The sequence below is a fragment of the Psammomys obesus genome, unplaced genomic scaffold (assembly GCF_907164565.1).
Source record: "Psammomys obesus unplaced genomic scaffold, mPsaObe1.curated_primary_1811, whole genome shotgun sequence".
Classification (NCBI taxonomy): domain Eukaryota; kingdom Metazoa; phylum Chordata; class Mammalia; order Rodentia; family Muridae; genus Psammomys; species Psammomys obesus.
Window position 1 is genome coordinate 26,165,971 of NW_026596069.1, and position 12,777 is coordinate 26,178,747.

A 12,777-nucleotide genomic window follows, 5' to 3' on the forward strand; every position below is an offset into this window, starting at 1 on the left:
CATCCGAACTGCAGGACCATATTTTTTGTGCTTCCTGTATGAACAGTTTCTACCATAAAACCTCAGTGTACTCACGTAGCAATCTTCATAACACTGCTCTTTAGTTTATTGATCCAAGACTGAAGCAACTGCAGAGTTAAGTAACTTAACTCTAGCATAGTTAGCCCTCGTATTAACCATTTGAAGTTGTTATGTCCATTCTAAAGGAGCATAAACTTAAGTATGGGGTGGTTAAATAACCTGCCATCCATAGCTCATCACTAGTGGTGGAGGTAGACTCCCAGCCTGTGTGCTCAAATGCTAAATTTTTAGAAATGGTCAGAGTGAGGGCAGGAAGGAACAAGAACAAAAAACAAGAGAGAATGTGTGTGGAAACCCTCTTCTTTCTCACTGGCACATCCCAGCCTCAAGCCCACTCAGAGTTAAAAGAACCTGGTTTTATTTTTGTTTTTTTAAGAACAGTGCAAAAGGTATAGATGTTCAAAAGGCAAAAGATTATAAATGATATACTATGATCTGAATTTTACAACAAGTTCATTGAGAAATATATTAAGTAGTACAGTTTTATGTGCTTAAATAATATGTGCTTAAAGACGAAAGTAGCTGGGTGTGGTAGCACATGCCTGTAACCCCAGAACTCGTAAGGCAGAGGCAGGCCTGCTCTACAAAGCGAGTCCAGGACAGCCAGGGCTACACAGAGAAACTCTGTCTCAAAAAACCAAAACCGAAAAAAGAAAATAAAGACTCAACACTTAAGAATATAAAGAAATAAAAATAAAAAAGCTGGGTGGTGGTGATGGCGCATGCCTTTAATCTCAGCATTTAGGATACTGGGGCAGGCAGATCTCCGCTTTCTAAGCTAGCTTAGTCTTTAGATGAGTTCATGGACAACGGGGCTACAAAGAGAAACCCTATCTCTAAAAACCACTAAAAGAAGTAGCCAAGACTAGGCTAGAGATGCTGAGGAAGTGCAGTGCTTGCAGTGCAAGCATGGCACCCAGCTGTGATCCTGCCACTCAGGAGGCAGCACAGAGCAGCCCTGCAAGGAGCTGCCTCACCAACAGACTGAGTTACTGAGCTTTGGTTTCTAGCAGTGGAGGAAGACTCCTGCTGTCAACTTCTGGCCTCCAGTTGCACACTCATACATATCACACACACTCAACCGTTATCTATACAGCTAAGAAGAAAAAGCGGCCCAAATACTCCTACTCAATCTTAATTTTGTCCCAAACAGTCTTTTGATACTGGAAAGTCAGGTAGAATGCAGTTGCTTAGAAACATCAAGGGGCCTGGCCATGGTGGCACATGCCTTTGCTGAGTGAAATCCCACCCCAAGACCCTGTCTTAAAAGGGGGAAGGAAAAAAGTCCAAGGTGGTTAAATACCACCTTCAGTCTCTTACAGTTGAAACTGGTATTGTCACATGTCTCCTCATGACTGCAAAGTAGAGCTTTAAGTGTTTCTACTTTTCTTTAACTCTTTATTTTATGTGTATGAGTATTTGGCCTGAATGTTATATGTGCCTGGTACCCAGGGAGGCCAGAAGAGAGCTCTGGATCCCCTGGAAGTGTAGTAACAGGTGGTTGTAAGCCTCTGTGTGAGTTCTGAGAACTGAACCTGGAAAAGTAGCCAGCTCTTCTTAACTGTTGAGCCATCTGTCCAGCCCCATCAACTCTCTCTTTTTTATTTTGGTTTTTTGAGACAGGGTTTCTCTTTATGTCCCTGGCTGTCCTTGACTCACTCTGTAGACTAGGCTGGCCTCAAACTCAGAGATCCACCTGTCTCTGCCTTCTAAGTCCTGGGATTAAAGATGTGTGCCACAGCCACACAGTTGGTTTTTTTTTTGTTGTTGTTGTTTGTTTTTACCTTTGGTATTTACTGAACTCCTGCCCTAGATGTAATAAAGTTATAAAACTTAAGTCTTACATCTTTGGCCCATTTCAGGTTCTGCAAGAAGATCCCACTGTTCTCACGCCTGCACAAGGCTGAACCATTAGGCTATGACTACATATGTAGCACACCAGATGTCTCTAATGCTCTACCAGTGTTCTCTGAAGAATGGCCAAGAAAATGGGTCAGAAAGAGGCAAATATGGGTTCTCAGGACCATGCTCATATATCTTCAAGACTTCTGGTCCCAGTATCACAGTAATAGTATTCTGTCTTCACCATCACATAACTTTGAACATATAAGCATATTAGCATGTTGGGTGGGGTTGTGTATGTGTTTATGCTCGGTAGGCATGTCGGCCTACCTATAATGCTAGCACTCAGAGAATGAAGAGAGACACACACACATACATTTGTAATTAACTCAAACTCTGAGCCAGGCATGGTGGACCATGCCTTTAATCACAGCACTCAGGCAAGCAGAGGCAAGTGGATGGCTGTGAGTTTGAGGCCAGCCAGGTCTACAAATCGAGTGTAGGACAGCCAAGGCTACACAGAAAAACCCTGTCTGAAAACAAACAAAGACAGTTTAGGACAGCAGAGTAAAGCTTTTTTTTTTTTTTTTTTTTCCAGAGTAAAGCTTTTATTCCCTCAAGGCATATCTCTTCACTAACCAAGAATAGCCAAAGATAAAAATCTCACAGACTTCTTTACCCCATCTAACTTTTACCAAGTAGGTCTGTTTGTCCTTGGCTTTCCTGTTGCATAGTTACAATTACAGCTTCCTGTTTTGTTTTTTAATAATGCCTCTCTCAAGACAACCCTTTGTAGTGATCCCTAGGACATCTTAGCTTTCTTTTAAGATTTATTTATTTATTATTTATACAATATTCTGCCTGCATGTGTGCTTACATGTCAGAAGAGGGCACCATGTGGTTGCTGGGAATTGAACTCAGGACCTTTGGAAGAACAGCCAGTGCTCCAGCCATCTCTCTTAGCTTTTATTTTTAAAGGTTAACAGGAAACTCAACCAACCTAACCAACTAATGGATGGTAAGCCATTTTGCTTTGACTTAAAACTGTACCACTGCAGACTGGTAGCAGTAAACAGAAAACAGTGTCACTGCCAACATGAAACCTTCCTTTCACCTCAGAATCTAGTTAAACATAATTTCAAGGGCTATGCTTCCTCTGTCTTTCCTCATCTTTATTCAAGGTTCCATCTGTCAAATGAAACAGCAGTCTTAAAACAAAGCAGGAGGGGCCAGCAAGCCAGCTCAGTGGGTAAGGCACTTGCAGTTAAGACTGAGTTTCATCCCAAGGACCTACAATGGTAGTAGGAGAGAGCTGACTGCCAAACGTTATCTTATTTCCACATGTATGCCATGGCACACCTGTCCCTTCACACACAAAAATAAATAGGTCTAGAAAAAAGGGGGGACAGTCTAAGGGGTTAGAGAGGTGACTGCGTGTTTCAGAGAGCTTGCTGTTCCTGAAAAGGACCTAAGTGGCTCCCAGAGCCCACAATGGAAGTTTTATCCGCCTATGTCACTAACAGATCTTAACAGAGCAGCAGGTCTCAACCTGAGGGGCATAGATGAGATACTTACATTATGATTCATAACAGTCACAAAATTAGTTATAAAGTAGCAATGAAAATTTTATGGCTGGGGGTCACCACAGTATGGGGAACTGAATTATAGGGTCACAGCACTGAGAAAGTTGAGAACCACTGTGACAGAGTGACATGGTGGAAAAGAAAACTATCCTACATGTGTAAGCTGTGGCACGAATGTGCCCCCTCCCACACACAAGTTAAATAAAGGTATTTTAGAAACAAAACCCTTTGGGCAGGACATGGTGGCACACACCTTTAATCCCCACACTCAGGAGGCAAAGACAGGCAGATCTCATGAGTTTGGAGGCCAGCCCGGGCTGCATAGTAAGATCCTGCTCCCTCCCTCTTCCATCCCCCCCAAAATAAAAAACTACTTTGGCTAAGGAGGAATTATTCGTCTGGGGCTCCAAAATGAAAGGACTCCCCTCCCCACAGCAGTACCTATACTACAAAACCCACAGGAGCACATGTCTGTTCAACTCCCACGTTTTATTGGGACAAGTAAGGAAAGAGGCAGACCAGTGCCACTGGCCCACCCACCAGGGGTGTCCAGGCTTCCATCTAGCACTCAGCACGACAGGAGGACATCTTAAATACAGGCAACAAGGGCTGGGAGTAGACAATAAGGAGACCAAGGTCCTGTGTGCTTGGGGGCAAAAGCATGTGTACTATGCTGACACGGTCCACTTGAGTGAACAGAGGGATAGATACTGATTTGCAGATAGGAAAGGTGATGTTCTCTTGTGCAGATGGAGAAAAGAGTACTGTGGACAGGAAGTTCTTTTTACATATTTGCAAGAGCAGATTTCACCTTATTGGTAGGTGTTGAGGGAAGAAGGAAGATTCATTTTAGCTGTCCACAGCATTGGATATGGGAAGAAAAGTGAGGTTTGCAGAAGGAAGAAAACACTTTCTGGGATGGTCAGTTCACATGAACAGTACTCATGAGCCATTCCATTCCCAGGAAAAGGACACAGGCCCAGAGCTAGAGAACAAGGGAGGTATACCCCACTGGCACCAGACCCTGCACACCATTGCGCCCACAGCGAAGCCAGTCCTCATCCACTGTGGCTATGACACGAAGCACCTCCCCACGCTGGAAGCTCAGCTGGTCAGGTCCTGCAGCAGTGTGGTCACACAGAGCCCGGACTGCCCTGGAGGAAGTCAGAGAAGGGTGAAGGAAAGGCGCCCAGCTGTCCCCAGGCCACCCCGTCCCATGGCAGACTGTCCCTGGAGATCCAGGCAACATGCACTGGACTCCAGAAGAGACTTGGGGTCACTGGCTGACATGCTGATACTGGGGCTCTGGCCTCCCTGAACCCCAAACCCACTCCTGCAATGCTCACTTGAAAATGCACTATTCTGGGGGCTGGAGAGATGGCTCAGTGGTTAAGAGCACTGTCTGCTCTTCCAAAGGACCCGGGTTCAATTCCCAGCACCCACATGGCAGCTCACAACTGTCTATATCACCAATTCCAAGGGATCTGACACCTTCACACTAATGTACATAAAATAAAATAAATTATTAAAAAAAATACACTATTCTCTGGTGTTTCCAATTACACATATGCAAATAAGATGGCCACTCCAGTAGTAGGAAGGAGCAGAGTGAGCCTCTACGGACCTGTTCTTGGCAGTTCCTCACCAGAGTTCACTGCTTATCTCCTCCATGCCCTTCACTGTGCACCGTCACCAAGTGGGATCTCTGATTTTCTCTGGGGTGCAACATGTGATCATTTATCTCCCGAGCCACATGGCAGTCACAGATCTTCCCGAAGCATAACCAAGTCTACCATTCTCAGGCTCTAGCACCTTCGAGAGTTTCCACTGCCTCAGAATGACATCCTGGCTGACCTCCTGACCAATCATGTCCCACAGTTCTACACCTACCATGCTTGAGTCTCCCACCCCTGACTTCCATGTTTCCTGCCAGACACATGCCAGCACCATTACAAAGGTTCCTGCACCCTTTTCTGCTTGCTAGCCAGGCTACAGCCGTGGCCACCCTGAGCGCGCCCGCTCTCATCTGACGTGCCCCTATCCACATCTCCATTGCACATCTTCAAAGTGGAGTGCAGACAAAAAGGGGTCGCAAAAGAAGTGCCTGGACTAGCTTAAGTAAGGTGAGGCATGGTGGCACACGTGATTAATGCCAGCAACCAAAGCTACATAGTAAGACCTAGCCTCCTAAATAAAAATAATTTTTAAAAAACCGCTTGCTTCGGCTAGGTGGTGGTGGTGCCTTTAACCCCAGCACTTAGGAGGCAGAGGCAGATGGATCTCTGCATTTGAGATCAGCCTGCTGTACCAGTTCCGGGGCAGCCAAGGTTACACTGAGAAACTCTTTCTGAGGGTGGGGAGCTGGGTGTGGTAGCATACACCTTTAATCCTAGTACTCTGGAGGTAAAGGTAGGCATATCTGTGGGTTTGAGCCCAGCCTGGTCTACAAACTCAGGACTGTCACACAGAGAAACTCTGTCTCAAAAACAAACAAACAAAAAAGCCAAGTATGACTGTGCATAATACCTTCCTTTAATCATGCAGGTGGATCTCTGTAAGTTCAAGGCCAACCTGGTCTATACAATGTCTCAGAAAAACAACTCTATTTTTTACATGTATGGGTGTTTTGCCTGCATATATGTTCTGTGGACCACATTTGTGCAGCATTCACTACTGGCCTGGAACTCAAGATCTTGCTATGTCTGGCTCCCAAGTGCAGCCACCACAGCTGGCATCAAAGAAGCTAAGGGTCAAGAAATTAGTGCACCCACAGAAATGGGCAGGGAAGAAGCAATGCAGACTGCATTTTACGCTGCCTCCTGCCCACTCTGAGGAGACAACACAACTGCAGGGAACACCCCCACCCTTACCTGTCAGCCTGCACTGTGCTGGCTCCTGAGGCCACAGGCTCCTCAGGAGCTGCCTCAGGAGGTGCCCCCCGCTTCACCAGAGCCAGCACACTCACACTTGGGGGCAACCAGCTGGACGGTCTCCTACAGGGAAGGATGTAGGTCACCAAAGCTGTAACAACTCCAGAAGAACCCGAGACCCCCAGTGGCACCCTAGGGAACTGGCCAGAGCGCAGACAGGATGGCAGCTGTGTCTACGGGTCTGCACAGGTTTGAGTCACTAGACATCACTGAAGATGCACCTGCCGTGTCAGGCTCTAGGGCACATATGGTTGGTTGGTTTTGGTTTTCCCTTTAGGAAAACCAAATATTTATCTAACCAAATATTTTCAGCTCTAAGAGCCAAGCTGTGAAATCAGGAACCTTTTTTTTTTTTCTTTTTTTTTTTCTTCAAGGCAGGGTTTTTCTGTGTAGCCTTGCCTGTCTTTGAACTTTCTTTGTAGATCAGGCTGGCCTTGAACTCAGAGATCTGCCTGCCTCTGCTTCCCGGGTGCTGGGTTAATGGTGTGTGCCACCATGCCTGGCTACAAAAGGCCTACTCCTTAAGGTAAGATTGCACCAAGACCTGAAGAAAGTGAAGGACTGAGCAGAATGAGTAGCTGGGGAAGTAGCTTTCTAGAAGAGGGACCGGAACGGGAAGTCTGGAGAGGGGCCCAGTCCTGCTATGTTCTAAAAGCAGCCATCATGGTGCCAAACAGAGAAACCCTGCCTGGGGGGGCATAGGTGGAAGAGGGCTGAACAACCACCACCCAGCTGGAAATCAGGAACTTTGTGTAGCCTTTAAAATGTAACAATTCATCAATGTAAGGATTCTAATCTTTTTATAGCCCATGGCTATAAAAACCAACTGCCTACCTCCTATCTAAAAGATCATAAATGCCTAGCCACAGGGAGCTCTGAAGGGACCGGAAGTCAGAGGAGGGACAATGGACAATGTGTATATGCAGACATACCTGGACTTGAAGGCTCCACTCTCAGTTTCTGAGGGGACCCCAGGCACACCAAACAGTCGCCCCAACCACACGCCTCTGCCTGGTGCGGTTTGTTCTGAGGGTGGAGGAGCCCCCTCGGCCGTCGTTCCATGACGCCTGGGTCCCCACCGGAGAAGAGGGAAGCCCTCGGTGCCCCCAGAGGCATAGACCTTCGAGGCTTGGGTCAGCTGACTCCACCAGCTCCCTGGTGGAGGGCGGGCTGAGGGAGCAGAAGAGTCTGTGGTGGCCTCCCCTGAGGTCCCCCGGAGACTCTGAGCCAAGCGGCCCCCCCAGTGCAGCACGGCCTGCATTGTCTGCTGGAGGGCAGGAGGGGCCCCTGACGGGGCTGGAGCCTGCTGCAGGCCCAGGGGCAGGTGATGGTGGTGCTCAAAAAGCAAGTCCAGGTGGAAGGTGAGCACAGACAGTGGCTGCAGGAGAAGCAGTAGCTCTGTGGACAGGGATGGACAGCTCCCACAGGCCAGGGAGAAGAATCCAGTGGGCAGATACAAGAGGGATAGCAGGCCTGGAAGAGAGCAGCCAGCGTCAGCCCCAGAGGGCCTCCTGCACCAATTCCAGAGTCAACATCTCCCAGACCTCACTGTGTGTAGGGCACAGGGGCAGGAAAAGGCAGGGATAGCTGGCAGATACGCCTCTGCCCCCGTGGAGCCAGTGCCTCCAGGAGATGTGACCAGTCAGTGTTGTTAACTGAGAAATACGGCATAGGCTAGAAAGAGAAAAGACCAAGGGCCTGGGAACACACAGGGAGAGTTGCCTGCCCTTGAGCTTCAGGGCTGCGTGTGTATGCCGACGCCAGCAAGGACCAGCCCAGGAGGGCCTGTCTCACCCAGCCCTGCGGCACCATGCCCTCCCAGCTCAGCTCCTGACCTGCATCTTCCTGAAGGCTGGAAAACCACAATTCCAACTGTTTGGTGCTGGAGGGAAAAAGAGAGAAGTGAATTCAGGGAAGACGTGCGGAGTGAGGAATGACAGCGGAGAGGGAGTTCTGGAAGCAGAGCTTCCACGGCTGTCTCCTCTTCATCACCTGCTGGTGGTTCCAAGGCCGGAGAGCAGTGGGGGGGGGGGGGGGGGGGCCCCCTGCGTTGGGGGGGGCCCAGGGGGGAGGGGGGGGGGGGGGCGGGGGGGGGGGAGCCCACTTACTTGAGGAGGCCCAAGATGAAAGCGTGGAAGCGGCTGCGGCTGCTCCTCAGAGGGGCCAGGCGGCTGACCTGGCCGTACAGGGATCCCAAGGAATGCGTGCCGGAACCTGGGGACGGGGCTAAGGTCAGCCAGGTCCAGGCTCTGCGCCCGCTGGATCCCACTCCCTAGCTGCTCACCTGGTTTCACAGACGCCTCTACTACACTCCACGGGCTGCTCCTGCGCTGCCCGGTAATGAGGTCCTTCCGGAACGGCTTCAGCCCGTCGGCCACCAGAGCGTGGAGGGCCGGGCAGAGGGTGGTCAGTACCAGATGCCCCACATCCGGGCTCAGCCGGCTGTCCCCCAGCTGGGCCTGGGGGCGGCGTAAAGCGAGTGGTCCAGAGGCGTGGCTAGCCACTGCTAGCCAAGGTTCCAGCGGCTTCTCCCGCTTCCCCTTGCTACACTAACTCTTCCAACACTCTCCCTCAAAGCAACTCACCTTCTGAACCAAGTTCCGAGCAGCCCCAAAATGCGAGATGATTTTGTCCACTGAAGCGCTGACAGCTATCAAGAGACCTGGGTGGAGATGGGAGGAAGACACATCAAAGGCCCTGGTCTTGACGGGGGAGGGGGCGGGGGCGCGAGAGGGTGGATCGCTGAAGACCAGGGACAGGCTGGTCATTCAGAAGGCGGGAAGGGCGAGCTACCTTTCTTCTGCTCCTGCAGCTGGCCAGTCCCACTCTGGGCTTCTGCCATCCACAGCCTCTGGGCCCCGGGAACACCGGCAAACGACCAGGAACTGCGCACTGTGTAAGGGAAGAACTCGATGACACTTACCTACCAAAGGTTACGAGGAGGATACCGCGGTCTCACAGTTTGGGAGTCAGGTAGAAGGAGCACAGCCACTTGGGAAGTAGAGCGGAGACTAGTCTCGGGCAAACCTGGCCCTCGCAGCCCCCACCTCGGTTCCTACTGCCCTTCCTCTCTGGGAAGTCAGGGAGCTACACCAACCAGCTGGGCCTTTAAGGAGGGAGATGACTGGGCGAGGAAACTGAGGGCTGCTCCCACTCCGAGCACGTGGGAACCTCGACCAATGGAAAGACAGATAGACGGGAAAGGGTGGAGAGGCTTGGGAACCCACACAGTCACCTTGCACCTTGTCAGGGCAAGGCTCCAGCTTCACCCTGCCTGGGGCGGGGCTCGTGGAGGAGGTGTGGGGCGGGACAGTGGGCACGACCACCGCGGCCGAGAACTTCCCTAGCGGAGGAATTCCACAGGGTGTGACCCCCGGTCTCTAACGATGGACCCCGTAAGCTGGGCAGGAAGGAGGCCGGGTGGAGAGCAGCCACGCTCCTCACCCCCAGGCCGTGGAGCAGGGCCAGCCTCCCGGGAACTAATGAGCCCGCCAGGAGCCTGCCCAACTCCGAGGGCGAGACCTAGCCAGGCACCCTAAGAAAAAAGGCTAAAACGCAGGCTGGCCCGGGACAGGAGGGGCTGGCCCGGGTCCGTCTTACGTTGCCTGGGCGGAGGCGGTGGCCTTCTGGTCCAGCGAGGGGCGGTCGGCGGACGCGGTGGTGATGGCAGCGGGGGGACGGGAACCTGGCGGGGTGGGGGCGCCGCGGCGGGGAAGGTGCTACTTCTGGGGAAGAGCGGGGAGAGCAGCAGGGCCAGCTCGGGGCTGGCCAGGCAAGGCAAGGCCCCCCGCGTGGGAGGGGAATAGGCTCCCACCGGGGAGAGGCGCACCGGCAGCGGCTGCTCCTCCGGGGGGCTCGCCCGGAACAGCCGCAGCCGCGAATCCGGCCACCGGGTCGGAGGCCGAAAGAGCCGAGACCCGCGTGCGCCTGCGCCCCCACCCTCCGACAGGGGGCGCCCGTCGGCCGAAACCCGGGCGACCGGGGGCCGAGGGAAGCGCGGAGGACCGGCTGCGGGGGAATTGGCGGGGCCGGGGGCGGGGAGGAGGGCAGCGGGGCCGGCAGCCAGGCGAGGAGGGGCGGGAGAAAGAGGAGCAGAGCGTTAGTCCCTTCCTCCACGGCCCGCCCCGCCGCCCTTTCCCAGGGGGCGCCCTGGCAGCGGGTGGGGGCGCCGCAGGAGGAGGGCCGAGCGCCGGCCCGGGCCCGCCCCCCCGCGGTCCGCGCCTCTTACCCTCGGCGCGCGCGCGCGGCTCCTCGCGCTCCTGCGCGGCGGGGGCCTCGTCGCCGGCCGCGGGGCTGTCCGCCCTGCCCTCCTCCGGAGGCCCCTCTGCGATGGGCTGCAGCCCCAGCCGGTTCTTCTTCCTCCGCGGGGGGACGGGCGGGGGAGGCGGGCGAGGCGGGACCAGAGCCCACCCGGCCGGAGGGTCCCGGGGGGGGACTGGCGGCGGCTGGGCTCGGCTTCGGGACCGGAGTTCCTTGAAGGTGGTGACTTCCCGGGGAGGGGCCGGGGAACCTCCCAGGGACCCGGTCGGCGGGAGCTCGGTGTCCGGCGAGAAGACTATGAGCCAGTCGCTGCGGTCCTTCTTGGCCTGAGGCACAAGGGGCAGCCCTGGACCCCGCTTGCGCTTCTGGGCCAGCTCATGGAAGGACGTGATCGTCCGGTGGGGCACCGGCTCCTGGCTGACGTCACCTCTCCATCCCCCATCAGTTTTCCCTGCATCTATTTTCGAACCAGAACTGCTGTTTAAACAAGCCGATTTCCCGGGTTCCGTTTTCAAGCTCGAGTTTGTATTTTCGTCGATTTTCCAACCGGAGTCACTGTGCTCGATGCTTTTCCACCCAGCTTCATTTTTCTCTGTGTCAATTTTCCAAATGGGGTTAATTTTCCAGCTGGGCTCTGATTTCCCTGAGTCAATTCTCCCATCTTCGGTTTCTGAGAGCTCAGAGGTAGCAAGATCCTGTTCCCCACTGTCTTCCTCCTCCTCCAAGCCTGGGGAAGGTAGGTCCTGGCAGGCGGTCAGGGCGTTGCAGTTCGAGTCCAGGCCAGGTCCAGGTGGGGAAGATACTCCTGAGCAAGAATCAGGAGAGCAGCAGAAGCTGTCAGGAGAGCAGGTGCTAGGGCCCGCTGGAGGCAGAGGAGAGCCCAGCTCCAAGGGAAAGCCGCTGGACTGGGGGTGGGCATCATTACCAGGCAGGTCGCGAGAGTACACTGACACTGGCGACTCATCGGGGCTGAGATCTGAACAGGAGCTGAGAGAGGAGGAGCATCCGGGATCGGAGGGCGAGGCGGCCTCTTCCTCGTGGGAAGGGTCCTGCTGGTTTTCTATGCTGGGCCCGTGCTCCTGGCAGCATCGGCAGGGCACAGCTGGGCTGTTGGAGTTGGCGTCCACCAGGGTCCCGCTGCAGGGGCCCCTGCTTTCCTTGCCCCCTGTGTCTCCCGGGGGCGGGGGTGTGCTCAGAGGCCCCTCTCGCAGCTCAGGACGGCGGGACAGGTGCAGGCCTAGGGAGACGTGCTGGAGGTGGATGTGGTTGAGGTTGCAGAGTAGAGCCCGCTGAGGGGACAGCATGGTGCCGAGGATGACGGAGGATGCCTTCCGGAGACCCGAGAGGATCCAGCCGCTCACATCCACCTACCCGGCAATATAGACGCCGACCTAAAAGACAGGGAGGGTTGAAACCTAGCTATTGAGATGCGGTAAGGGCACCGGGGCTAACCGAGGGCTAGTGCACGCTCGAAGGATCTGGCCGCTTTGGGAGATATTTAAATGAGATTCAAATCACCACCAACAGGCCATTAGTTTCCACTGCGGTATTTGCAGGTGGAGTCGGACATAACCTCCAGGGAACTGAGAAAGGAGGGTCATCAGATAAGGTAATGCGGTTGTGCTCTGATCTTCGTGGGGTGCGAAGCTCGGAAAAGAGCAGGGCCCAGGACCCACCCAGATCCTTTCTAATCAAGCTCTGCCCTCCAGCCTACCGGTCCTGGGAGGAATGAAACCCCGCCCGGATGCTCTAGTGAGCTGGATGTTGGGGAACAAGGCAAAGGATTTGGTTTGTTAAGGCAGGAGAGGGGCCTGGGCTGGAGACGGATGAGGGAGCTTTCAGCTCGTCAGCTCTGCATCTGCTCAGTCCCCGTCCGATTTAGCCCCCAGCCTGTGTGTCCTCACCGGGTCGCAACAGCAAGATTTGCCCATTCGCTCTGTGCTCGTCTCCACCCTTCAGCCGTCACCCAACCCTTCATTATTATTTTTTGCAGCTCCCCTCCCATGCCTCCCATCCATCCATCCATCCATCCATCCATCCATCCATCCATCCATCCATCCATCCATCCATCCATCCATCCA

The 12,777-nt window shown here is 53.6% G+C and overlaps 1 protein-coding gene across 4 annotated transcripts in view; it reads right to left on the reverse strand.

The window, feature by feature from the left end:
- Window positions 1-3,744: 3,744 nt before the first annotated feature.
- Rusc1 (RUN and SH3 domain containing 1) overlaps window positions 3,745-12,777 on the reverse strand; it is a 9,187-nt gene continuing 154 nt past the window's right edge. Inside the window, exons 1-11 of one of the 4 annotated variants that reach the window (XM_055625459.1) lie at window positions 10,665-11,029; window positions 10,037-10,444; window positions 9,672-9,779; window positions 9,230-9,328; window positions 9,022-9,098; window positions 8,721-8,895; window positions 8,545-8,650; window positions 8,272-8,318; window positions 7,369-7,909; window positions 6,377-6,499; window positions 3,745-4,660 (exon numbers count right to left, since the gene is read on the reverse strand). In XM_055625459.1, the coding sequence (XP_055481434.1) occupies window positions 4,492-4,660; window positions 6,377-6,499; window positions 7,369-7,909; window positions 8,272-8,318; window positions 8,545-8,650; window positions 8,721-8,895; window positions 9,022-9,098; window positions 9,230-9,278 (1,287 nt within the window). In that variant the 5' untranslated portion in view covers window positions 9,279-9,328; window positions 9,672-9,779; window positions 10,037-10,444; window positions 10,665-11,029 and the 3' untranslated portion in view covers window positions 3,745-4,491. Of the gene's footprint in view, window positions 4,661-6,376; window positions 6,500-7,368; window positions 7,910-8,271; window positions 8,319-8,544; window positions 8,651-8,720; window positions 8,896-9,021; window positions 9,099-9,229; window positions 9,329-9,483; window positions 9,640-9,671; window positions 9,780-10,036; window positions 10,445-10,664; window positions 12,088-12,777 lie in introns of those variants that run through there. The other 3 variants (XM_055625457.1, XM_055625458.1, XM_055625460.1) reach the window with 3 other exon arrangements.